Source organism: Pan paniscus, chromosome 23 (assembly GCF_029289425.2).
Source record: "Pan paniscus chromosome 23, NHGRI_mPanPan1-v2.0_pri, whole genome shotgun sequence".
Lineage (NCBI taxonomy): Eukaryota > Metazoa > Chordata > Mammalia > Primates > Hominidae > Pan > Pan paniscus.
Window position 1 is genome coordinate 40,925,841 of NC_085927.1, and position 27,371 is coordinate 40,953,211.

General features: G+C 43.2%; 2 protein-coding genes and 1 long non-coding RNA gene across 5 annotated transcripts in view; 2 read left to right on the top strand and 1 right to left on the bottom strand.

Annotated features, from left to right (window-relative positions):
• The window catches only part of MORC2 (MORC family CW-type zinc finger 2), a 60,820-nt gene extending 59,066 nt beyond the window's left edge, over positions 1-1,754 (bottom strand). For all 3 annotated transcript variants that reach the window (XR_004668567.3, XM_008964440.7, XM_003812046.8), the window contains exon 1: positions 124-1,754. Coding sequence is in view for 2 of the 3 variants with exons in the window: in XM_008964440.7 (XP_008962688.2) it covers positions 124-191 (68 nt within the window). In the remaining variant the exon portion in view is untranslated. The remainder of the gene's footprint in view (positions 1-123) is intronic.
• Positions 1,634-3,668, top strand: TUG1 (taurine up-regulated 1; the record flags this gene model as incomplete). Its single annotated transcript, XM_063603206.1, has 1 exon — positions 1,634-3,668. A coding segment is annotated over one exon (474 nt), but the record flags the coding sequence as incomplete, so codon positions are not given.
• A 263-nt stretch (positions 3,669-3,931) lies between these two features.
• On the top strand, positions 3,932-11,139 carry LOC129395113 (uncharacterized). The gene is made up of 3 exons (XR_008622597.2): positions 3,932-4,068; positions 4,337-5,892; positions 7,480-11,139. It is a non-coding gene; the product is annotated as an uncharacterized LOC129395113 (long non-coding RNA).
• The last annotated feature ends 16,232 nt before the right edge of the window (positions 11,140-27,371 follow it).

The following is a 27,371-nucleotide window of genomic DNA, read 5'->3' on the forward strand; positions in this document are numbered from 1 at the left end:
CATTTCACTCCAGTGGGATACATCTCAAAAAGTGAAAAAGCAAAATTTTCTGGGGAAACGATTTCCATATAATATCAAGGAACGAGTTACTGGTTACCTCAGTGGCACCTAGAGGATACTTACGAATTTGTGTGCAGATATTCAAAGGTTAGCTGAGCTCGATTCAGACTGCTGTAATTTGTGAAAGCCATGACTGCAATAAGGTCTCCAGCCCTTCACCCGCTAACTGGGAAATATAATCTTATAATGATATCGATTTCCCAGGATTTTGTCCAGTAAAGCTTCAGTAAGTCTGTGCTCCTTAATGACAGTTAAAGTAACCTAGTAACTATCCAAAATATATGCAGAGATGTTTAAAACTACAATTTCTTCAAGTGTTTTTTTTTAATCTTCTCAATGATTACGATGTAATATTTTGGAAGGAACTATGTCATAAATCTGTAGCTTTAAGGAGCTTTTAGCATTAAGTTGCGATAGCTCAATTCAGACAATCTGAGTCTCGTGTGGATGGTCCTGAAGGAGATGGTCCTTGAGTGGGTGGTTTATGACTGCTCCATCTTCATGTTCTTCCAGCCTTTTTTGGTTCCCCGAAATTTCCTGTCAGGAAATTTACCAATGCGGAAATTTACCCACTTCTGTCAGAAAACTGATCAGCCATGTCTTCGCCACACGTGATGCCAGGATTCTTAAACAGGCCCAAGACCGGAGACCAAGATGTCGACGGAGTGTTATATGGCGCAAGTTGCAGCTTCACCACCTCCCAAGTGAAAAAGCTCCTAGGCATTCACGATTTCTTTTCTCAAAGCCGGACCAAACCCAGTTCAGGGTGGTGGTCAGATTACCTCACACTTGGCCCACATAAACACCTCACAAATGACCCGCCCACAGCACCTCGGGCAGGCCGCGCCCCGCCCCCACGTCCCTCAGACAACAGCCTCAGCCTCCCAGGCCCTTCCTGGGCCTCGGTCCCGTGGCCGCCTCCCCACGAAGAGGAGCTACTCCCGGCTTCCAAGGACCGGATCGAGGGCAGTGGCGAGCGCACCACCTGACCGGGCACTACCCGGATCTCACAACTGCCTTTGTCCCTCCCCGCGGAATTGGAACCCAACAGCCGCAGGGCGCTCTTGGAACCATGTGCTGCTGCCGCCTCCGCCGCCGCCGCCGCTGCCTCCGCCGCCGCCCGCGCGCCGCGCTAGTTGAGATGGTGACAGGATTCAGCAACACGAAATTCGGCGTTTAGAGCTGCTCTGCCGCCGCCGTCACAGACACCACAGCCACCGCTTTGTCTCTGATAGTGCACACAGCCCCGGCCACCTCGCACACTCCCCGACGCCCCAAGCCCCGAGGCCTCCGCGGAGCATTCAGCCAATCACAAAGCTGCAGCTCCTCCCGCCCCCGCCCTGATGTACAGCCTCCTGATTGGCGGGCTGCGTGTCCCCATGTGACCGGATCTTGGTTGGCCGGTCCCGCCCCTGTCACGTGACAGCGTGCGCCTCTCTTCCTGCTTTCCTGACCCTCTCCGCCATTTAAAGAAACAGTACCGGGGGCGGGCCGAGCGACGCAGCCGGGACGGTAGCTGCGGTGCGGACCGGAGGAGCCATCTTGTCTCGTCGCCGGGGAGTCAGGCCCCTAACTCGAAGAAGCCCTGGCGCGCCCTCCCCCCCTCCCGGGTCTGGTAGGGCGAAGGAACGGGCGTGCGGTCGATCGAGCGATCGGTTGGCGGCTCTTTCTCCTGCTCTGGCATCCAGCTCTTGGGGCGCAGGCCCGGCCGCCGCGGCGCGCGCCCGGTGGCCGTTGGCGCTCGCGCCGCGTCTTTCTTCTCGTACGCAGAACTCGGGCGGCGGCCTATGCGTTTGCGATTCGACGAGGAGTCGTCCGGGTGGTCGGCGGTGGCGGGCAGCTGCTCCGCCCCGCTCCGGGGGAGGCGGCGGCGGCAGCGGCCGCGGGATTTGGAGCGGCCGGGGAGGCGGGGGTGGCCGGGGCCGGCTTGGAGGCCTGGCGCCACCCTTCGGGGCCTGCAAGGACCCAGTTGGGGGGGCAGGAGGGGGCCGGAGGATGGTTGGTTGTGGGATTTCTACTTTGCCTTTTCCTCCTTATGCCGCCTTAGTGAGGGGCGGGAGCTCTGGCGGCAGCCCCGGGGTGGGGAGACGAGCTCCGGAGTCGGAAGAGCTGGGTTTTCTTCCGGGCCTAGCCACCAGTTGGCGGAGTGACCTTAGGCGAGTCACTCTGTAATTTGTCTGCGCCTCAGTTTCCTCCTCTGCCTATCAATGTGTGTGGGGTTGAAATCGCTTTGTAAACTATAAAGCGTGGGTGTACGTAAAGGATGGTTATTGTTTATAATTTTTTTTGAGTTGTAAGAAAACTTAGCAGTTCCCCAATCCTTGGGTTTTGAACCTGGGAACCTTGGATTGGAGTTGGGAATCCCCAAACTTCCTGAAATTGTGGGAATGTGCGGTTTGGGGGAATGATGGGAATTTGTGGGAATGTGCGTTTTAGGGGAATGATGATCCATCGCTAGCAAGTTTTCCAAGGGGGCTGTGACCCAGAAGAGTTAAGAATCACAATTTCTTCATGCTACAGAGAGGAAACTGAGGCCTAGATGTCATTTGGGACCCTTCACAACCATTTTGAAGCCCTGTTTGAGTCCCTGGGATATGTGAGCTGTTTCTATGCATAATGGATATTCGGGGTTAACAACAGTCCCCTGCTTGGCTTCTATTCTGAATCCTTTTCTTTCACCATGGGGTGCCTGAAGGGTGGCTGATGCATATGGTACAATGGCACCCAGTGTAAAGCAGCTACAATTAGGAGTGGATGTGTTCTGTAGCATCCTATTTAAATAAGCCTATTTTATCCTTTGGCCCGGCAACTCTGTTATCTGATGCTTGTACCGGTGCCTGTACTTTTCTGACTCTCATTGACCATATTCCACGACCATGGTTGTCATCCATTACTTGATCCTACTTTACATGTCTAGTCTGTGTGGTTGGTGGTGAATAGGCTTCTTTTTACATGGTGCTGCCAGCCCAGCTAATTAATGGTGCACGTGGACTTTTAGCAAGCGGGCTCACTGGAAGAGACTGAACCTGGCATGGAATTCCTGAAGATGTTTGGGGTTTTTTTCTTTCTTAATCGAAAGTTAACATTGTCTGAAAAGTTTTGTTAGAACTACTGCGGAACCTCAAAATCAGTAGATTTGGAAGTGATTCAAAGCTAAACTTTTTCCTTGGCCCTCCTTGTGTTCTAATTGCTTGCAAGTGTAATACTAGGATGTCCAAGATGCCAGTTTTTGCTTCTTTGTTAGTTGTCAGCTGCTTTTATCAAATTTCAGGCCATTATCCAACAAACACTATAAAAATGTTTGAACAATTGGATTTCAAACATTTTCGTTTTGTGGAGTGGTGCTCACCAAGTGGTACAGCCCTAAGCAAGTGAACGCAAACACATTTAAGTGTATTTTGTCTGATTAGATGTTAGCCAGTTATGCTGTTTCATTCAAATGTCTGAAAAAATCAATTGACTATTCCCTTTTCCTAAAGGGCAGAGACAGATAATCTCACTTCCAGAGAAATGACTTGGAGAAAAAAAAGTGTTGGTCTTTTTGCTCTTTTGTAATTAAATCCGGATGTACCTCAAAAGACTTAAGACTGTGGTGATAAGATGCTTTCCTCAGCAGAAAGGAGGGAAAAAAAACAACTGGAACTCAAAGCTTGAAATTCTGTGGCAAAACATGAGATGTCCAGGATTGGAGGTTGAAAAGATTTCACTACAGTGTTCTGCAATAGTTGGAGCAGATAACTTTCAGTGTAGCCACAGCCATGGACTCCAGATTTCCAGATTTTCAAGAACTGGACCTGGAACCCGAAAGAGCTTGTCAGGATGCGGCAGGAACACTGGAGGTAGATTTTTTTTTATTTTTGAATTTGGGGACTGTTGACCTTGCTGTGAGAAAAGAGACAACGACTGAGCAAGCACTACCACCAGCACTGTTACTGGGAATTAGAAGACCTGAGTTTCTGTCCAGACCCTCAGTGCAAACTGAGGATGCTCCATCCAAAGTGAATTATGGTACTTGCCATTTTCCAAAATGCCTTATCCTTTACCATCTCTGCACTTTTGTTCATACTCTCATTCTACTTTGAAACTGCTCCTCTGTGGCTTTTCATCTGTCAAAACTGCCATTTTCTCAGTATCCAACTCTTATGCCCTCTTTTCCAAGAGTCTCCTAACTAGCCAGAATAGAGCTTTAAAGTTTTATGACATTTCGTTATGTATCCTCTATCTGTATACAAAATCCTGTAAAATAGTTACTTGCCTGCATTTACTGTCTTTGCAGATAGCAGACTCCTTGAAAGCAGGGTCCTTGTTTAGTGCATCTTTGCCCACATACACCACAACATATCAAGATGCATTTATTAGGAAGGAGGAGTTTAGAGAGCAGGCTATCAGAATAACCACTCAGTAAGTGTTTTCTTAATTGCTATGTGATAACTAACATTACTCTTAATGAGGAGAAAAGTCGCTAGATATGGATCATGTTTCTTTATGTTTTAATGTTTTTTAATTCTAAATTTTGATCTAGGGAGCCCTCAGACATAAGGAGAAACCAATATGTTGAATGGGGTATTACATACAGAAGGACCAAGACCTTATTTTCTCCTACTTAAGATGGAATCTTGTTAAGATGAAAGGACAGCTTTTTAAAAGGAGAAGGTCATAAGACAATTTGAGGAAGGCATTGGAAGAGGAAGAGGGGCAATGTCTCCTTTGTTTTATTGTTGGTATATAAACTTAAAATCTCAGTTCTTTTTATGGCACTTGTGGAGCCACTTCCTCTCCCCACCAAAAAATGCCCAGTACCCTGAATCCGATCAAATTACTCTCCTAAAGTATAAGGCTTAGTTTCTGTTTGCTGCTTCGCTGAGACAGTTCCCACAAATCGAGAGTGTTAATCAGACTTTTGTGTTTTCTTTTTTGGATTGCTGTTGTTTGTTTTCATTTATCATTTGTCTTTGCCTAAGCCAGGTTCATCAAGAATTAACAGCCATCAGGCTGCTGATGTGCTGACAGCAGACCCACTTAGAGTCCTGTGTTTGTAATTCCATGCATTTGTTATTTTACCTGTTTTGTCCCTGCCCCTTCTAGTCCTGTGCCTCCTGATTGCTGAGTGTTCACCTGGACCTTCTGACTACCTTCCCTGTGCTATTCCATCAGCCTACAGACCTGGTACCTGGATTTTTGCCCGAGATGATTCCTACCACCTTACTACTGAAGAAGACACCCGTTCCAGTGGACCACTGTGACCCAGGAGGCATTCAGCCATCATGTTGTGGCCTTTACCTCCACTCCTGTCTTGTTCTACCCAGATTCAGCACAGCCCTTTATAGTGAAGTCAGAGTCCTCAAGCCAAATAGCTAAAGCTGTTTTATCACAACAAAGGCCTAGTTTGTTCCATGAGTGTGCATTTCATTTCTTCAGTTAAAGCCTTCAGAGACACACAATAAATTTGGACCAGGGGATTTTTTAGTTATTAATGCTCTCTGAAGAAAGGCAACATCTTTTTGAGAGCAGCATTGGACCACACCCCACAATCTCAGATGATTGAAATTCATGAACATCTAGGATCCCGTGAAGGTCACTGGACCCTGTTTTTTCTACTTCAAATCCTGTAGTAGCCTACTGAATGAGAAAACATATTCTGACCCATTGGGATCAAATCAAAGGCACAGTGAACTCCTCATAGCATCTTCTTTGGAATTACTCAGGAACCAGAACTTTTTACACAAATGTAAGAAATTCTACCAAGGAGTCCCCTTACCTAACAGCATCTCACAAGGCTGCACCAGATTCCAGAAAAGGCTTCTCTTGATACATCAAGGTAGAACCTCTATGGTAAATCCCTCTGTTTATAATGCACTTTACAGTTTCAAAGCACTTGTACATACATTTATCTCAATTATCAAAATAACAGTGAATTATAATCCCTTTTTGGAAATGAGGGAATGTAAATTTTAAAAGTTAAGCAATTATCCAAGGTGACACAGCTGTGAAAGTGGTAGAGGCCAGGCTTTCTGACGCCCAGTCCAGTACTCTCCTTGGAATTAGCCTCCATTTTACCCACAGTGTTAAAATGGCTGGGTATTGGGAACCTCAGGAAATTTTCCAGCTTCCTGATCTGGTGCCCCTAGTCACATAGAATGTCTTAAGTGTGATCACGTGATAGCTACATCTGGACCAGAATCCCATGGCAATATCCCACGGTTTAAGGGCATAATATCTCCGTGGTGGTAGATTGTCAAGTCAAAAATGGGACATGTTCTAACAGCAAAGCTACCCAATATGAAACACAAAGCTACTTTTTTTTTAAGACTTACTGATATTCCTGGGCCCTAAGAGCTTGTCTATGGTCCTATCTTTGCAAACTAGTATTTACACAAAATGAGCCACCTGGTTTTTTTAAAGGCAGTATTTGTGTGTGTGTGTGTGTGTGTGTGTGTGTGTGTAAATATGACATGGAGAAAGCTTCTGTTACCTAGTAAGATAGTAAAGTATGTAAGACATGGCCCTTCCCCCAGTCTACATTGAGGTATAGTGTATTAAAGGATCTCAGGAGACTTGCAGCAAATTACTACTGCTTCTGTGCTTAAATTCAGAAGTCTAAAAAAAAAAAAAAAAAGACTTGTAGTAAAGAGTTCCATTTTGCTGTTTAACCCTTTGTGTCCTAAGTTTAATCAAACACAGAAGGATATTTTTTTGCATCATTCCTTCTAATGGAATGCAGAAACTGCTTTAGAGCAGTATAACCAGTGCTTCCTGATTGCCAGCAGATTGCCCTGGACACCCCAGAATAAACAGCATCTTCAAAATCCCCCTTTCTCATACCTTCTTATTAATGGTTGAATTAGTATGTCTCTGTCATCTGAGAGTCTTGCATCTTGACCATTACCTTTATTTTCTGTCAAGGGAATCCCTAGAAGATGTATGGGGAGACATAGGAAAGGAATGGAAGAAAGTTAATTCACCCCAAATTGGATAAATTCCATGACATTTAGCAATATACTTCTGTATCCCTAGAATTGTATCATAACTTTAGTTCAAGGACATTGCATCTCAGGTGGGTTAAGGAGGTTGGGAAGGGGAGAAAAGGGATGAGGAGATATTTTCTTGAGATTTATCTCCTTGAGATAATGCTTGAGAAGTCATCCAGCCATGGACTTCTTGGAGTAATACTTACAAAGAATTGGATGCATTTTGCATCCTTAGGCAAAAACCCCAGTGCTGTTACAACTGAAAATCATTAGCCTTGTTCTCTGATAGATACAAGCCCAACTGCAGGCAATCAAAATTTATAGCAGATGAGTTCTAACTCCATCAACCTGTAATGTGGTCCATATTAGGGAAAGAATAGGAAAACACCTTGGTTTACCACAGGCTTTGCTTACAGTTTCTGCTTTCTGTGACCTATTTTTTGTATTTCAGCGTTTTGTGACCGACTTATTCTTAGATCATTGGTTTTCCAAAGGCTTTGTGGCCATGAAGCCCTTTGAGTGAAAACTGTGCAGAAGCCCAGAGTAAAAGTGAAGCTGCTCTGGATGAAGTAGTGAAGCAAGGGTAGGGGCCTGAATCCTGCTACAACTATCTTCCTTTACCACCGTGGTGACACCTAAGGGGACTTCCTTACAACACCTTGAACTCTTCCGAACACAGTTTGAAAACCACTGCCCCAGACAGCAATATGTTTGACCTGAATGGCATTCCAATCTTTTCTGTACCTCCACTCAGCACAGTTCATGTTCAGTAGATGCTGAACATTCTTAGAAATACTGTGTGTGAACTTAGAAAAGTGCAAGAAGACAGGCATGTCTTTGACCCCAGGAATGATCATGGGCTGAAGATGGTGTCAAGTGAACCTAGATTAACAGCCCTCCACTCCAGATGGATATCCAGTGATTCCTAGAATGGGATATAGCCAGAGAACAATTCTATGCACCCTACACTGACAGACTCCCTTAAGCAACACCAGATGCTCTACTGGTACTTGAAGTACATGACTTTGAAGTCTTGACCCTCCATGAATACCTGAATTATCAGCAAGTGGGTTTTGAAGCTGGTGCCTCATTGAGGCCATATTAGAGCAACTTGTACATTTGACCTCTTGTTATCAGCCATGGTACTCTACTTCGTGTGCAAGAGATAACTATGAAAGCCAAATTCAAATACTGGCAACATTTCCTAAAGGGGCTCAATATCTATCATTCATCTTCTTTTCCAAACTACACATCACTGTATGACTCAACCAGTAGCAGTTATATTGCCCCTTGGTTTTTATTCAGTTTAACTACTGTTTCCAAGATAAATGAGCTAATAAGCTTTAAAAAAAAAAAAAAAGGCTGAATTCTTTTTTCTTCATCACTGGCATATCTGCCTATTCTCCAGAATTACGACTATTCAGCTCACTTTAACAGTTGAACTTCAAGCGACAATCTTTGAACACCCCTTCTCATGTGATTTAAAATGAAACCATTTGGAAAAGTTTCTTCTAGCCAGTAATAGATTTTTTTTTTAATTGCTCTGCCTTGTGCCGAGAGATGTTCTTTTAAGATGAATCTTTTGATGTCTGATACCACCAAATATAGGTGGTAGGGAGAGTTGGAGGCTGGCCCTTTGAGCAGGCCATTAGCTTACTTGCTGGGCATTTCCGATAGCTTATTGCCTACCTTTTTGCTGGAAACAAACTGATTTGAAAAACAAAATCTATGAAGACTGCAGCTAAGGATTTTATCGGTAGACTTAAGAGCTTTTGTCCTTGTGGATATTTTAGTGGAACCACATCAGTCTCAATACCGTCATTTTACACTGACTCAGAGCAGCTGACTTCATTCCTTGCCATGATATATATTTAAGGCAGGCATTGTAACAGACATAAAGACAACTTATCTGTTTCAGCAGGAAGGATTCAGTTTATGAACTCTCAGACCAGATCACGTTGAACAAGGAGACTTTGATGTGTGTCATGAGAAAACTCATTCTTTACTTCCCAGTCAATTTAAAGGCCAGCTATCCTGAGCTACTCGAATGGATGCACTGGTTAAACATTGGAAATAGTTTGTTTATATCCTTGTCTCTCTCTAGGCCAATTGTGATTACATGACTCGACTCTACATCTCGTCAAACAAGGCCTAGGTCTGGTTGCTGTAGACTGCTCGCCCTCAACAAATAAAATCTGGTTGACTAGCCTCCTTGTATATACAACTATTATTTGTTAAGAAGAAATTATCGTCAATTTTCTACTACCTTCCAATTGTCAGCTCTTTTTTTCCTCTCTGGTTTTTCCTATACTTTACAGAAAAAGACATTGATCTCTAATCCTGCCATACTCAGTCAAAAGGAATGACTTAAGATGAAGATGATCATCTGCTCAAGTCTAAAATATACATTGTATATAAGAATTGGTGATTAGAAAAGCAAAAAACCTAAAACTTAAATCTAGGAGTCTGTATACTGTCTCCATGTCTCCATGCCTCAGATCTCATCTAAATCTTTGAACAGCACCATTCAACCAATCTGAGGCCTTGACTTGCTTGTAAGATGATTCTCAGAGATCGGCTGAGTTAAAAAAGATGACGACTTGATTACCAAAGAAAGTAGGGCCAACTTTGACAAATCTGGCTCTGCTGACCCTGTCACTCCCAGATGTAGCATAGACTCCTAAACAGAACCTCAAGTCTGATTGAGGATAAGGCCTTCTCCTGTGCTGAAAGTTCTTTGGCAGATGAGCAAGAAACTGAAAGCTGATGTACCTGACTGGCTCTGTAAGATCAGAAAACTGTATCCAGAATAAGCCCTATGGATTAACCCCTGAGTACCCAGAGTAAAAACTAATTTACAGAACTTCCTTATTGATCTGCTGATTCTTCCAGATCATATTCTGGCTATTGGTATGGCTGGCCTTTCTGAAGGTACCCTGCTTGTCTATTTTCCTGACTCAGCTCTTGCCTGCCTTTTTCACATGTTGCTGCAATTAGACTCACCGTGAGAAGACTACAGTCAATTTCAGTCTATCTTGTGCCCAATACAACAAGGATTTTTAATAGTAACAACCCACACCTCACCCACTAGGACTCAATGTTCACAACAGGAAGGACCATTGCTGCATACTCCTTGACCAGCAACTTTTTTAAAGATATTTTTAAGTGCAGAGTAGGCCTCTATTCCTGTATGTAATTGTTCATTTTCAGCACCTGGAACCTCATCTATCGGGTCTGGAAGGAACACAGCAGTTCGAAAGCCGCGTCCATTTCTCTCCTTCAGTAGTGCAGAAATGAGTCCGATTCACCAGTACACACAGAACTGTACCAGTTCAACCTAGCAAAAGAAGAAAAGTTTCCACTGTACTTAAAATTTACAGCTGACTCAAATTGCCTCACAGAATTATTTGATGTAGAAGGCTAGTTGTCTTACTTCAGATCAGCAGGACAGTTGGGCTCTCAGACTCATGACCACTGAGTTTGCTTGTATTGAAACTGTGGTTTCATCCAACGTATGCTATTGGACATGATTATTATTCCATTCAAATGGATTACAGACTTCTTGAGGACAGGACAAACTTATCTCTCATGGTGTTTTTTTAGAATACTTTTATAACCAAGGAAGAAACCATGCCAGCTGTTACCATTCAACTTCTTAAGCAAAGATTAAGCTTTTTCATATCTGTTCTTATCCTGGACATCAGTAGTTTTTAATTGCCCAGCATCCGTTCCATCTTGTTGTAACAACTCCCTGATGTTTCTTAAAACCACCTCTTCCTATTTTCAGTCTGTGGTTTGGACAGTCTGACCCAACCTTGAGCTTTGTGGGTGAAAATGTAATTCAGACCTCATCAATCAGCAAATCCATCTGAACTGTGGAGGAGAAGCTCTCTTTACTGAGGGTGCTTTAGCTTTGTAGGATGAAAACCTCAAACCAACAGGGCCTACCATGTAGAGAATGAAGCCAGTGCAGGGGAAAGCAGAGCCAAAATATGGAGAGACTTGAATCCTGATGACAGCGTTTGTGCCCCTGGATCCAACCGTGCCTGAAGCTAGAATATCCCCTGGACTTTTCAGTTATGTGAACCAATAAATACCCTTTTTTGCTTAAGTTACTTTGAGTTGGGTTTCTGTTACTTGAAATTGAATCCACACTAATATATCTACCAACATTGAGACTTGACAGATCCAAGTATTTATTAAGCTAGAGGTCATGGTCACTGAAATTACTTTCCAAAGTGGAAGACAAAATGAAACAGGAACTGAGAGAATATTTAAGATCCCACAGAAGCATAAAAATGACATGGTAGAAAGTAATAGAAAACCTAAATGTCTGTCATTAAAGGATAGGTTAAGGTGTGGTTCAGCCATATAGGAAAATCTCGTATCTGTTAAAATGAATAAAGTGCATTCATTGTGTATGGAAAAATGGCCATGATACATTAGGTGAAACAAGTTATTAATAGAAAAGTGTACAGTGTGAACTCATTTTAAAATGTGTGTGCTTATGTTTATAAATGCATAGAAAGGTCTATTCACAGCTTTCTTTGAACAGTGTAGATCACATGAAACTTTCAACTTTATACATTTCTGTATTAATATTTTACACTACCCACATTATTTTTAAACTTTATTTTAAATAAAGAATTTTTTAAATTAAATTTAGTGCTTACTGTTTGACCTTGGCAAGTTATTCAACACTGAGCCTGTTTTATCAAATGATTTAAAATACCTACTTTTATGTTAGTAAATATTAAATATAAATCATTCATTACTCAAGTTGACAGATTGCTATACCATTGCTTGTTTGAGAAACTCAGAGCTTAGTAATTGTTCCTTAGTTTTTTAAGCATGTCTCCTTCAAGTGAGTTTATTTGGATTATCAGAATTTTACGGTTTTAAGGTTTATCAAAGATTATTCTAGTTCTTGACTGATGTTAATCTGCTAAGACTATTGCAGTATCCACATTAGGCAGAAAGCAGGGGGAAAGTCACTTTTTAAAAAAAATCCTTGAAATATTCTGATGTCACTGCAATTAAGGTCAATAGTGACCTTTTCATTGCTAAATCTGTTACACATGCATCTAATCTGAACTTTCAGCAGCACAGGTAACTCCCACCAGCTTCTTGAAACACTTCCCTTAAGTGCTATAATACTTTTAATTTTCTTTTCAACTTGCTGACTACTCCTTTATTGTAGGTTCTTCTCCCCATCATGTAAATATAGGTATAGTGGACATCCATTGCTTTGGCTTGCCAAAAATCACTTCCCCTTTACTTTAATCATAGATCCCCACTTATCCTTTAGAAAGCTGCTCCTTCCCATTCCATGTGGTGGTAGTGGAAATGTAGATGACAGTACTCCGGCCTCATGCCCCCTGGCTGAGGTTTGAGCAATGCAAGCTCGTTCTGTCCCACAAGGACTTTGATTCTTAAGAAAGGTGACCACAAAGTGATCAGAGTTGAGTCATTCTGATCGTAGTGTTCTAAAGATACCATGTAAAAGTTTATGAAAGGAGATCTCCAAAGTATGCTGGCTCCTATTCTCCAAGCCTGGTTGTCCAAGTTTTCCTTTGATTGTATAAACTACCACATAGCCTCCTTAAAATAAGTTTCCTTTTTGTCAGCCAAAATGGGTTTCTATTGCTGGTGACCAAATGACTGACTAATTACAGAAATGGAGGCTGGAGAGTTAAATGGTAGGCCTTTAACCCACAGGAACATATGGAGGATCTGGAATTGATTATTGTACTGAGACAGATAATGGCACCAGCTCTTGTTCTGTGTCCCTGGGAGGATAAATCTACGAGTTAAGGGTGACAAAACAGTAATGATACCATTTCTTGTCATTTGGAATCGTGCCTATTGAGAGTAGAATTTGGAGGGCCAGGTAATTGTTGACAATAGGACAATTTAAAGTGGATAGACTGGGCACAGTGGCTCACACCTGTAATCCCAGCACTTTGGGAGACCAAGGTGGGCGGAGCACCTTAGGTCAAGGAATTCAAGACCAGCCTGGCCACATGGTGAAACCCCGTCTCTACAAAAATACAAAAATTAGCCAGGCATGATGGTTAATCATGTAATCCCAGCTACTCGGGAGGCTGAGGCTGGAGAATGACTTGAACCCAGGAGGCAGAGGTTGTGGTGAGCCAAGATCGCACTGTTGCACTCTAGCCTGGGCAACAGAGCAAGACTCCATCTCAAAAAAAAAAAAAAAAAAAAAAAAATTAGCTGAGCATGGTGTTGGGTACCTGCAATCCCAGCTACTTGGGAGGCTGAGGCAGGAGAATCTCTTGAACCTGGGAAGCGGTGTTTGCAGTGAGCTGAGATTGTGCCACTGCACTCCAGCCTAGGTGACAGAGCGAGATTCTGTCTCAAAAAAATAAAAATAAAGTGGATAAATCAGGCCAGGACCACTGAGTTAGAATGGTTACTTTGATTGCGTTAGCTATTTTATTTTTTTTAATTTTATTTATATGTATACTTTCTGAGACAGAGTCTCGCTGCAACGCCCAGGCTGGAGTGCAATGGTGCGATCTCAGCTCACTGCAACCTCTGCCTCCTGGGTTCAAGTGGTTCTCCTGCCTCAGCCTCCCAAGTAGCTGGGATTACAGGCACACGCGATCATGCTGAACTCATTTTTGTATTTTTAGTAGAGATGTTGGCCAGGGTGGTCTCGAACTCCTGACCTCAAGTGATCCGCCCGCCTCAGCCTCCCAAAGTGCTGGGATTACAGGCGTGAGCTACCGCGCCTGGCCCCGGTAGCTGTCTTAAAGTGAAGGGCATCAGCTCAAACCCAGAAACTGACCTGTGGGCATAGAATAAAATACAGGCCCTTTTTGTGGCCAGGATAAGTGAATCTCGGTGCTTAAATCCAAACTAGTACTTGGAGATTAATTATTCAAATTGCAAAATTACAATGCTGGTTGAATTTGTAGCATTACTAACGTCTCTTTTGTGAGAGTTAAGGTATTAATCAGAAAAGAGACTGTATAGAGTGCTGATATCTGGGAAGATTCAGAAGATTTAGAGAATCCCAATCCTCGAAATATCTCAGGAATGAAGGTTTGGGTTACCCTATTAGTCAAAAATCCCTGACTGAATTAAACAAAAAAGTATAGTCAAAGAGGAAGAGATAAATAGCAGTTATAGCCCCATAACCTGTTGGAGAAGTAAGATCTGTAGCCTCTACCCCATATCTTTTAGGTTGCCTTATTTTATTTCCCCCTCTCCTCTTTATTCACTACAGTATTCTGCCCTAACATTTCCTGGCTGAAGTTTGAGCATGATGCAAGTTAATCCAATCAGATTTCTCCTCCATTGGAGCTGAGCCATTCTAGTGGTAGTGTCCCCTCACTGATGTGTATGAGTGTGTTGGTGATGGTTAAATATATCAGGAAATCCGTAAGTTGCAGATTATCAAGATGGGGTTAAGAACTAGAGAAGAATGAGCATCACCCAGAAATCTTAGGCTTATAACTAGAAATTATTTTAGGTTATCTCCCTTTAAGAGGAAGATCTCCCTTTAGGGGGGATTATGTTGAGTGAAGGTATTAAGATTGTTCATGTTGAAGAATGCATGTCCACATAGTGTACGTTTGCCTACCCGGTGTTATCTTTTTCCCCTCTGAGAATAGCACTTCACTTTTCCTTTGGGAAACTACCCATTTCCCATGCCATGTGAGCCCAGAGGATAATGTGTAAGAGGTATATGAGTTTCTGAGAGGAATATGAGAGGTCTTCACCTGCCCAGATTCCTGACTTAATCTTTAAGTCTTCTTGCCCTGTAGACTCTGAAAAATCTCATCCATTTCCATGGCCTTGGTTTCTAACTGTATATTGATAATTTCCAGATTCCTACCTTTGGCCTTGATATGTGTCTTGAGCTCCAGATCTGAATGCCCACCTGTACCTTGATATCCACTGCTTGATTAACACAAAGATACTCTCACCCAACATAATAAACGCTGACCTCTTCATTTTTTCCTTAAAATCTGCTCTCCCTCCAGTGTTCCCTTTGTTGGTAAATGGCACCACCCTCTACTCTGTTTCTCAAACCAGAACATGAGAGTTATTCTCGAAGCTTCCCTCTCTCCCAGAGTCCCTGTTAGTCATTAAATTATCTTGGTGTTAGCATGTAAATATATACCTTAAAACTATCTCCACTTCTATCACTTTGTCCAAGGGAACATATATCTGTTGCTGTAAGTATTATAATGCCTTTCTAGTGGTTTCACTGCCTCTATTATTGTCCCACTACAGTCTTCTCTACAGGACAGCTAGAGTAGCCCCCCAAGAGATAGGGTATCACTGTTGCCCAGGCTGGAATGCAGTGTCAATCATAGTTTACTGCAGCCTCAAACTCTTGGCCTCAAGCATCCCTCCTGCCTCAGCCTCATGAGTAGCTGGGACTGCAGGCACGTACCACCATGCCTGGCTGGCCATTTATTTATTTATTTATTTTGTAGATACACTATCTCGCTATGTTGCCCAGGCTGGTCTTGAACTCCTGGCTTCAAGCAGTCCTCCCACTTTGGCCTCCCAAACCACTAGGATTACAGGTGTGAGCCACTATGCCCAGCCTGCTTAACCTTTTAATAGTTCCCCCGGCATTTCAGAATAAAATCTAAACTCTCCTGGTTTACAAGGCTCTTCGGCTTCTCAATATCTTATTCCTCAAGCTTCATCTTTTGCCACTTCAAACAGGAACAACTCAATTTTGTATATTGGAATTTCCTGTATTATTATTATTTCATTTGAAAAAAAAGTTTCCACTTTTTTTTTTTTTTGAGCTGAAGTCTTGCTCTGTTGCCAGACAGGAGTGCAATGGCACTACCTCGGCTCACTGCAATCTTTGCCTCCCAGGTTCAAGCAATTCTCCTGCCTCAGCCTCCCGAGTAGCTGGGACTACAAGTGCGTACCACCATGCCCAGCTAATTTTTTGTATTTTAGTAGAGACGGGGTTTCACCATGTTGACCAGAATGGTCTCAATCTCCTGACCTCGTGATCCATCCCCCTCAGCCTCCCGAAGTGCTGGGATTACAGGTGTGAGCCATGGTGCCTGGCTGGGTTCCACATTTTTTAAAGCAGTGGAGATGCAAGAATTCATTAAAAGAAAGATAAAATTGAAATGATTATTCAGAACAACCCAAAAGCCTATTGCTATGAATACTGTAATTTATTTTCTTCCATATTTCTTTCCATGAAATTTTTAAAAATCTACTATTTGTAACTGATACAGAGAGCTACAGTAAGGTGCCTAGAGAGCAACCAAATCCCTACCTCACAACATTTACAAAGATAAATACCAAAAGGACTACAGATTTAAATCTTAAAATGAAACACTAGAAGAATATTTAGGAGACTATTTTTGTGATCTTATGACATGGGAGATTTTCATAAAGCAGAAAACCTACAAGCCATAAAGGAAATTACAGACATATAAGACTACATGAAACAAATCTTGGTTCTGTAAAAGATGTGATAGATTGGAGAGAGATTTCCAACATAAATGACAGATTCAGGACTAATGTTACTAATACAGAGAGTTCCTACAAATTTATAACTAAAGTAATAATCACTAGCCATTTATTTGGTGTTTGTTTCATACTAGGCATTGTTTCAGGCACTTTACAAGTGTTATTTAATTGTCACAGTTTATGAGATAGGCAATATTATTCCTGTTTTACAGCTACGGAAACAGGCTCAGAAGGATAAAATAACTTGCCCATGTCACACAATAGGTGATAGAGCTATGACTCAAACACAGGTTGTCTGTTAGTCTGTACTTTGAACCATGATGCTCTTCAACATTTCCGTAAGCATATGAAAGATAATGAGGTCAGTGAGATGTGATGTACAACAAAGCAATGAAGTACCATTTGCCACCTATCAGATGGCAGAATTTAAAAGAGCAGTAACATATAGTGCTGGCAAGAATTAGGGTAACAAAACTTTTATACATTGTTGGTGGGCATGTAGATTGTTACAATTTTTTTAGATGATGATCTGGCAATACTGATGCAAATTTTTCAATATACACTTTTGGACCCAGCATTCCTACTTTAAAGACTCTCAAAGAACTAAAAGCACCAAGATAAAAGGACATCAGTATGAGAAATTTACTGCAACGTAACCTGTGCTAGCAAAAAAATTTAAAAAGTAATCGATCAAAGTGGAGTGGTTGAATCAGTTATAGGACAGCTATACTGTGGAGTGTTATGCAACTGTTAGAAAGAAGACCTCTATTTCTTAGCCTGTGGCATGTCCATGATGCATTAAGCAAAACAAACAAAAATTACAGAGTAATGTATATCATAATAGCCCATTGTATGGGGTGCAGGGCTGGAAGCCCTACAAATGTATCTAAATGAACATGAAAGAAAAGTGGAAGGATACACCAAATTGAGGGGTTTGGGGAAACTTGGTACTTTATACATACTGGCATTGTTTCACTGGTTGTGGGAGCACATCCTTTTTTTTTTTTTTTTTAAAGAGACAGTTTATTTCTAAGGGAAATAATTAAATTTTTATTTTTATTTTTATTTTTTTTTGAGATGGAGTCTCGCTCTGTCGCCCAGGCTGGAGTGCAGTGGCGCAATCTTGGCTCACTGCAACCTCCACCTCCCGAGTTCAAGCAATTCTCCTGCCTCAGTGACCTAGGTAGCTGGGATTACAGGCACATGCCACCATGCCCAGCTAATTTTTTTTTTTTTTTTTTTTTTTTTTTTTTTAGTAGAGACAGGATTTCACCATGTTGGCCAGGCTGGTCTCGAACTGCATACTTGAAATGATCCACCCTCCTCGGCCTCCCAAAGTGCTAGGATTACAGGTGTGAGCCATAAATATAATTTTTAAAGCAATTAAATTGTACCTAGACTTTTTCAAGTTAGCATATGCTAAGGGATCAAAAAAGAGGGCAACAAAGAGTAACAGTTGGTTAACTCTTTTATATCCAGGGTTGCCTTTTGTAGATGCATGGGTTCCAGGTGACTGGCCCTCAGCCTTTGAATAGGCCACTCCCTACAACAGAGAAAGGGTTGTCCACTAGGGTGCCACTTCTAACAAAGATGTGTTGTCTCCCTGTATTTGTTCTTCCCAGAGTAAACACATTTTTAAGTTTCCCTGGCAGGTGTAACCCACTAACTAAATTTTAGCCAGTGGGACCTGAGTAACTTATAGGACTTATCCTTAAAAAGGAGTGAGCCCATCTCCTTCCTTCACCCTCCTGACTAGAATGTAGGCTTCACCCCGCTGACTAGAATTCCATGACTGGAATTTGTCACTGTTGGACCATAAAGGAGAAGGCACTCTGTGCCAGTGACGATGGAGCAACAAGTTAGAAGGAGCCTAGATTCCTGATGAATGTGAAGCCACCTTACCAGGCCTGAACTGCTTATCTCTGGACCTCGTTTACAAAACTAATTTCTGTCTTCTTGACATCATTAGTATATGAGGTTTTTCTCTGCCTCACAACTGAGCCTAGTCTGCCCATAAATATTTTGCTGGAAATATTTCTTAGGAACATCTGATTCCATCCGTTCTGATTTTATACTACTGAATCAACCTGCCCCTAGCTGGACTCACTAAGAGTAGATGACTGGTTGGGTCATGAACCAGCCACTTATCTTTAATCATAAATTAATAGGGCTGTGCACAGTGGCTCACGCCTGTAATCCCAGCACTTTGGAAGGCCGAGGCGGGCAGATCACTTTAGGTCAGGACATCTAGACCAGCCTGGCCAACATGGTAAAATCCGTCTCTACTAAAAATACAAAAATTAAGCCAGGCGTGGTGGGTGCCTGTAATCCCAGCCACTCAGGAGGCGGAGGTTGCAGTGAGCTGAGAGCTGAGAGCGCACCATTGCACTCCAACCTGGGGAACAAGAGTGAGATCCGTCTCAAGAAAAAAATCATAAATTAATAAATTGGTCTCTTTATTAGTTCAGTGGCCCTCCTTTATGCTCTCAGAGTCTCACTGTTATGGACATCCATTGCTTTTGTCTACTCAGTATCTATCTTCACTTCTTTTGATAAGAGAATATTAGTTGCCCTCTGAGTTTCCAACCCTCCTTCACTTTCTGTCTGTTCACTACCCCTGGCTCCAGGACTGAGCATGTAACTCGGACCGACCAGAGCACTGCAGCGCCTTGGTCAGGGTAGTTGGATATGGAGTGAGTTTATTATCTAAGCCAAGCCAGTTTTACACAAATAGAGCTAATGGAGGTGGGGGAATTTCCTTTTTAATCTATTGAATTTAGAACTGTAAGGTTGCAAGACTGGCATTATTGGCAGCCCTCTTGCCACCACAAGGAGATTGCTCATCTGAGAAAGAGGCTGGTCTTGAACTCCTGACCTCAGGTGATTTGCCTGCCTCGGCTTCCCAAAGTGCTGGGATTACAGGAGTGAGCCACTGCATCCGGCCTAATTCTGCTGTTTCTGTTCCACTTCTGTTGACTCAGGAGAATGGCAAAGATGAGCCCAGGAGTCCTTAAGATTCTCAGTGTTCCACTCTTGATGTAATTGTTGATCTAGCTTCAGCCCATTTCCCTGACCTAATGACTGGGTCTTATTTCAGCTACTTTAAGACATGGAGACCTACTGGTTTGGGATGGCAACCTGGGATAAAACTGTGAGGGCTTCTGGGATATTCTAATTGTTCGGAATTACACCTAAGCAGAAAAATACGTTTTATTATTGTTGGTGTAAAGGACCAGGACTCTGACTTAAACAAACCTACAGTTTTTTTTTTAATAACAAGTAGCAATTGAGGGTATGGGACCTTGATCTGATGCAGTCAGTGCAGTGGTAAGCCATTTATCCCTCTGAAGTGTGCCCAGGCTCCCAGGACTGTTCACCTGCTCTGATAGAGATGAGAGAGGTCATGTTTCATTTTTTCTTTTTTAATTTTTTGAGATGGAGTCTCACTCTGTCATCCAGGCTGGAGTGTAGTGGTGCAATCTCGGCTCACTGCAACCTCCGTCCCCTGGGTTCAGGCAATTCTCCTACCTCAGCCTCCCGAGTAGCTAGGATTACAGGCGTGCACCACCACACCCAGCTAATTTTTGTATTTTTAGTGGAGACAGGATTTCACTATATTGGCCAGAATGGTCTCAAATTCATGGCCTCAAGTGATCTGCCCAAGAAAGGCCATATTTCTATGAATGAGAATTGGACCTTCTTAATCCAGGCCTCCTACCACATTTGCTAACTGGCCAACTGGCATGAGTGGCATCCAAGGACCTCAGCCCATGAGAGAAAGGGAATGTGACATGTTTTTCTGTCAACAGCATTTCTGAGGGTGGTGGGGTAAATAAGAAATTGCTTTTCCTTATAAAACAAATTGAATGTGATAGCATGTGCATGTCATTGACACCAGCAGTTGTGGCTGTGGTTAAAAATGGCAAGGGAATGGCTGGCTGAGCTAAGTCTTCCAGGATATTGTTGCCTTAACAGCATTATTGCTAACAATTGCCATTTGCTCAGGCAACATGGTGAAACCCCATCTCTACAAAAATATAAAAATTAGCTGGGCATGTTGGTGGGTGCCTGTAATCCCAACTACTCGGGAGGCTGAGGCAGGAGAATCACTTAAACCCGGGAGGTGGAGATTGTACTGAGCCAAGATCGTGCCATTGCACTGCAGCCTGGGTGATAGAGCGACACTCCATCTCAAAAAAAAGAGCAGAATCACGTTTGCCTGATTCAACATTTGGCCTCTTTGGACAAGAGTCTGATTTCTCAAGTTCAGATGATGCCTGGAACTCTTTGGAGTTGGAGAGAAGATGGTTTGGCCAGAGAAGATCAGAGGCTGTTTTAGGTCTTCTAGGATTCAGGAGACATACATAGAACATGGCTTCCATGGAGGTGGCGAGACAGGAGAACCAACGAACTCAGGCTCCAGTCATAAATATTTACTGGTATGCTCATAACACAACAATGACAGTCCTCAAAATGACATTCAACTTGCGTCCTATCCTAAGAACAAACACCTGGAGTGCACTATGAACTAATGTTTTAAATCTCTGTTTGCCTTGTGACCAGCACAATTATACTGCAGTATATTCTGTGTGTATTTTACAATATTCATTTTCCAATGTAATCACTTAAGTTATACCACAAATTTTGGAAAGTATATGACAAATCAAGAATGAAATCAGAGTTCAGAGCAACACGTAAACATGCACATGCACACATGAGACAGCCCTGGAAACCAGCCCCAGAGACAGGACCTAGAAGAGGTCTTGATGAAAGGCAGCCTGTAGTAGAACAGGCTTCGTTGCAGGTCCTACAGAAGAACGGGGTTGAGTTATGCAGCTTCTCCCATCCCTTTCTGGCCCAAAGCAAGCCCCAACCCCAACCACTTTGAGATGCTACATTATGTTTAACTATGGGAAAACTCACAGTGATCAAAAATGAATGTGGAAAAGTTTCAAGAAACCTCGAGTCTATAATAGCAAGTATCCTTGGCTTTGGCCGAAAAGCAAATTGATACCAAGTTGTTCTTAGCACTTCGCCAAATGGATTGCTGTTTCCTTGTGCCTGGAGCACCCAAAAAGGGAATGAGGGCTGAGGCTGCTGTGTTTATAGCTCTTTGCCAAGATACCTCTCCCAGTACCCTCTTTTAAGGCAAAGAACCCTGCTCCAATAGCATTGTGTCCTGACAGCCCTGTGGACCCCTTTGATGATAACCACATACTCTTGCTTCACCTCTGTGCTTGTCCTTAGGACCTAACAGCCTAAGAAGGAGAGGCAGAACCTGCTTATTCCCTTCTTTCCTTGCCTGTCTCATTTCCTGGTCTTTCTTCCACTTGGAAAATTTGAGTCAGATTTCCATGTGTCTTCCACCTAGGCCTTACAGGAAACCACTTCCTTTTATACATCTTTGGGTGCCCTATGTGGAGGGGATCCTCACACACTCTCCCTGGCTCTGACTCCTTCCCCTTCCCCTAAATCTATAGTGTCCATCTTCTACCCCTGCCTTGTGAAATTTCATAAGGAGGAAGTTGCTCAACATCTATCAAGACTCATAGAAGATAAAGGGCTGTAAGAAATTTGGAAACTTCACATTCAGATTGCTGCTAAGAACTCAGATCAAGATGTGGTATACAGGACATATACATAAATTGTTGGGTTTAGTGCAAAATGAAAATGCAGGGTCCCTTGTTCAAAAATCATTAAGAATTTCAAGAAGGTGACAATAGAGCACAAAACAAATGTGAGGCCCTTCTGGGAGCAGGGCCCTTTTAAGTATGGAGGCTTGTGTGACTCCGCAGGTTGCATGCCCAGGAATCTAGCCCTGATGGTATATTTTGCTCAAATATCCTTTGGTTAAGCGTCTAAAACACACCCATACCACCCCGTCTCCCAATTCTGGACAGCATTCTGTAACATTATTACAATACATGTTAATAATTGATTAGGGCTGGGAATGGAACTAAGATCTCTGCTTTTATCCACTGTATGAGGATCCCCTCCATATAAATGATCTTCTACGCAGGCTTCTACCAAAACCTCATTCTCTGAGCCATATATCTTTTTCAACCTGGAAAACAATGGACCCATGACAGTGGATGAATAAGAACAGAGGCTTTTTAGCCACTCAACTAGGAGATGTTGATAACAGAATAGTAGCTTTCTTTTATCAAACCCTTAGCATGTGCCAGACACAACTCTGTAATTTACACACGTCATCTCATTTGACATGTTTCAGGTATGAATTTTATTCCATAGCCCTAGCGCAAGAAGTTTCCCATACCTTTATAGGTTATTTCATGCCGCCCTGAGTCTACTTGCTCACACCGCCCTACCCCCAGCCATGACTCTGTGATGACAAAAATCTAAGGCACCTCCCATGGTGGTCACCACATGGAAAAAAAGCACCTCCTTCACCTGCTATTAGACATCATGCCCAGGACACTTCCTTCTGGTGTCCAGAGACACTGGCTCTTCCTTCAGTCCAGTCCCCCAACTGACTTCAGATATACACCTGGACACTCACCTTCTCCAGCTGTAAGGACAAGCAAGAATTAGGTCTCCTCCATGTTTTGAACATCCTCAAATCCTGTCCCCTTCTTATTTCAAATCTTTGCATGGCCCTGAAACACCAAATACTAAGGACATCTCCAGATGGGGTATGAGACAGCAATATCATCAGCCTCCTTTTGCTGGGGCTGGGCTGGAGATAAGAGCTGCTTACACCAGAGAGTGTTTTATATTTTCCTTTAATAACTTGCCAGGCAACATCAGATGAAGAAACTTTGGCTGAAAGAAGCCATTAATCTAAGGTTCTATAGCTAGGAAGTGGCAGGGCCAGGATTTGAAGCTGCCTGATCTATTCCCCAGATGTAGGCCACCTGCCACCATCATTGAGATCACCTTCAGAGAGTTCATTCAGAACTTCGCAAGCCTCACACTGGCCTACAGAATGAAAACCTCTGAGGAGAACCTTAGCTTCTGGAATTTCTATCTGGAATTCCAGCCAACCTCACAATATTAAGTGGCAGACAGGCTTAAAGGTGTTCTTACCCCCACCCCTCTCCAATGATCCATGCTTCCTGGTGTTCACATCTATCTTAGTCATCTCAGGCTGCCATAACAAAATACCACAGACTGAGTGGTTTAAACAACAGAAATTAATTTCTCACACTTCTGGAGGCTGCAAATCTGAGATTAGGGTGATCAGCTGCCTTGGTTTCTGATGAGGGCTCTCTTTCTGGCTTATATATGGTTGCCTTCTCAATATGTCCTCATATGGCTTTACTTGGTGCATGCACATAAAGAGCTCTTCTTACAAGGTCACTAATCCTATCAGATCAGGGCCTCACCCTTGTGACCTCATTTAATATTACATCCTTAGAGGCTCATCTTCAAATATAGTCACACTGTGGGGGTGAGGGTTAGGGCTTCAATGTGAATTTTACTGAAATATTCAGTCCATAACAGTACCTTTGTGTCATCCCTTCCCTTTCAATTGACTTCCCCTTAAGGTGGGTTTTATGATTTCCTTTTAGAAAATGTTGTCTTGGCTGGGCATGGTGGCTCACGCCTGTAATCCCAGCACTTTGGGAGGCCAAGGCAGATGGATCACTTGAGGTCAGGAGTTCGAGACCAGCCTGGCCAACATGGTGAAACACTGTGTCTACTAAAATACAAAAAAAAAAAAAATTAGCTGGGCATGGTGGTGTGTGCCAGTAGTCCCAGTTACTCAGGAGGCTGAGCCAGGAGAATTACTTGAACCCAGGAGGTGGAGGTTACAGTGATCCCAAGATCATGCCACTGCACTCCAGCCTGGCCTGGGTGGCAGAACAAGACCCTGCTTAAAAAAAAAAAAAAAAAAATAGTGTCTTGCTCTAGAAGCTCTCCTTGCTGGTTTGTTAAAGAAAGTGGACATGTTGGGAAATCCCAAATGGCAAGAAACTGTGGGTATAGATCTGAGGGTGGCTTCCAAGCAAAGGACAGCAAGAAGCTGGGGCCCTCTGTCCCACAGCTCCAAGGAACTGAATTCTGCCATCAACTTGAGTGTGCTTGGAAGTGGATTCTTCCCCATTCAAACATCCAGATGAGAACACAGCCCACCCGACATCTTGACTGTAGCCTTGTGGGTCCCTGAGCAGAGGACTCGGCTAAGCCATGCCTGGACTCCCAGCCCACAGAAACTGTGAGATAATGTGTGTTGTTTTAAGCCACTAAGTTTGTGGTAATTTGTTGTATAGCAAGGGAAAACCAATAAATTAGAAAACCCCACAGTCTTCACCCACAAGGCTGCATGGATGATTCCTCTCTTTTTTACTTCTACCCAGAAGCAACTTGTGTACTTACTGAGCATGACAAAGGGCATGTGCCAAAAGGCCTGCTTTTAAACTTTTTTAATTTCTTGATTATCAAAAGTAATAGATGTTCATTGTAGAAAATCTGGAAGCACACAAAAAGAAAATAAAAATTACCCAGAATAATTTCCTCCTGCCAACTCAGATAACCACAGATAACACATTGGCAAGCAGCATTCACCACCTTGGTTCTATACAGGGAGGCTGGATAAAGTTACAAACAGAGAATGTTCTGTACGGACCGTTTTGTGACTTGCTCTTTCCAGTGTCAGCCCACATTTTCTGAAGAATTGGAAGCATCAGAGGGGTGAATTTGTTTCCAGCATTTTGGGCCATTGCCAGATTCCATTTTTAATGACCTCAGGTTTTTCCCAGAGTGGGCTTTGGCAAAGGAGACTCATTAAAAGGAAACTGAGGCCAGAGAGGGGAGGACATGCCGAAGGCCAGATAGCCTGTTGGCACCCAGAGAGTTCCCTCCTTCCAAATTCCTCATAACATCGTAGCTTAGCTGCTGTATTCCCAAAACCCACACAGTGCCCCAGAGCTTTACCCTTGGAATTATTATCAGAGATAAGTTCCTTAAAGCCACAGCCTCATCTCCAATCAAGGGAGTTCCTTGGAGGGACTTGGAATAGGAAGAAGCTAGAACCCTCTGAGATCTGGCCATCCACCACCCATGAGGCCCAATTCTCCCCTGGTCCCCTGAGCAACTGAAAATCAGCTCCTAGAGTATCATTTCAGAACTTTGAGCATTTGGGCTTCTTTTATTTTATTTTATTTTGTTTTATTTATTTATTTTTTGAGACAGGATCTCACTCTGTCGCTCAGGCTGGAGTGCAGTGGCGTGATCTCAGCTCATTGCAACCTCCACCTCCCAGGTTTAAGTGATCCTCCAACTTCAGCAACCCTAGTAACTGCCACCACACCCAGCTGATTTTTTTTATCCTTTGTAGAGACAGGGTTTTGCCATGTTGCTCAGGCTGGTCTCAAACTCATGGACTCAAGGGATCCACCAGCTTTGGCCTCCCAAAGTGCTGGAATTACAGACATGACCCACTGCGCCCAGCCTTTTCCTTTTAAATGTGAGTGGGAAGATAGGAAAGAGAAGGAAGGAAGAAGGAAGGCAGGAGTCATTTTATTCAATAAACTTTCATCAAGCCTCTGGAAGACCAGTCCTCTGTGCTAAGTACTGGAGCTATTGAGACGAGGTAGCATGAGGTCACTTTATTTGCTTATTTATTTATTTTTTGAGACAGGGTCTCACTCTGTTACCCAGGCTGGAGTGCAATGGCACGATCTTTGCTCACTGCAACCTCTGCCTTCTAGGTTCAAGCGATTCTCCTGCCTCAGCCTCCCGAGTAGCTGGGATTACAGGCATCTACCACCATGCCCAGCTAATTTTTGTAATTTTAGTGGAGACAGAGTTTCACTTTGTTGTCCAGGCTGATCTCAAACTCCTGGCCTCAAGTGATCCGCCCACCTCAGGCTCCCAAAGTGCTGGGATTGTGGCCGAGGTCACTTTCAATACTTAGTTTAACATTTGTAAACTATGATTGTTCCAGTTGTTTGTTGCTGTATCACAAACCACCCCAAAAAGCTTAGTATCATAAAACAACAAGCATTTTATATACTCATGATTCTGTGGGTCAGGAATTGGGCAGGACACAGTATGGATGGTTCATCTCTGTTCTTAGATATCTAAGACATCAGCTGCAGTGCAGTGCAGTGCAGTGCAGTGATGATGGCTGAAGATGGCTGGGACAGCTCAACTGGGGCCATGAGCTTGGGGCCTCAGTTCTTCTCCGTGATGCGTCTTCTGGGGTGGTGTATAAGTTAGGATTCTCCAGAGGGACAGATGTATATAAAAGGGGATAGGATAGGATAGATGTATATAAAAGGGGAGTTTATTAAGGAGTATTGACTCACACAATCACAAGGTGAAGTCCCATAATAGGCCATCTGCAAGCTGAGAAGCAAGGAAGCCAGTCGGAGTCCCAAAACCTCAAAAGTAGAGAAGCCGACAGTGCAGCCCCCAGTCTGCATCTGAAGGCCTGAGAGCCCCTGGCAAACCACTGGTGTAAGTCCAAGAGTCCAAAAGCTGAAGAACTTGGAGTTCAAGGGCAGGAAGCCTCCAGCACCAGAGAGATGAAGGCTGGAAGACTCAGCAAGTCAAGTCCTTCCACTTCTTCTGCCTGCTTTATTCTAGCTGCACTGGCAGCTGTTGGGTGCCCACCCAGATTGAGGGTGGGTCTGCCTCTCCCAGTCCACTGATTCAAATGTTAACATCCTTTGGCCACACTCTCAGACACATCCAGGAACAATACGTTGCATCCTTCAATCCAATCAAGTTGACACTCAATATTAACCCATCACAGGCAGGAAATGTTCAAGATGGCTCCTTCACTTCCATGTGTGGTATCTGGGCTGGGAAGTTGGGTAACTGTGGGCAAGGTGATGCTGCCTTTTCACGTGGCTAGCTTGGACTTCATCTTAGCATGGCAATCTCAGGTAG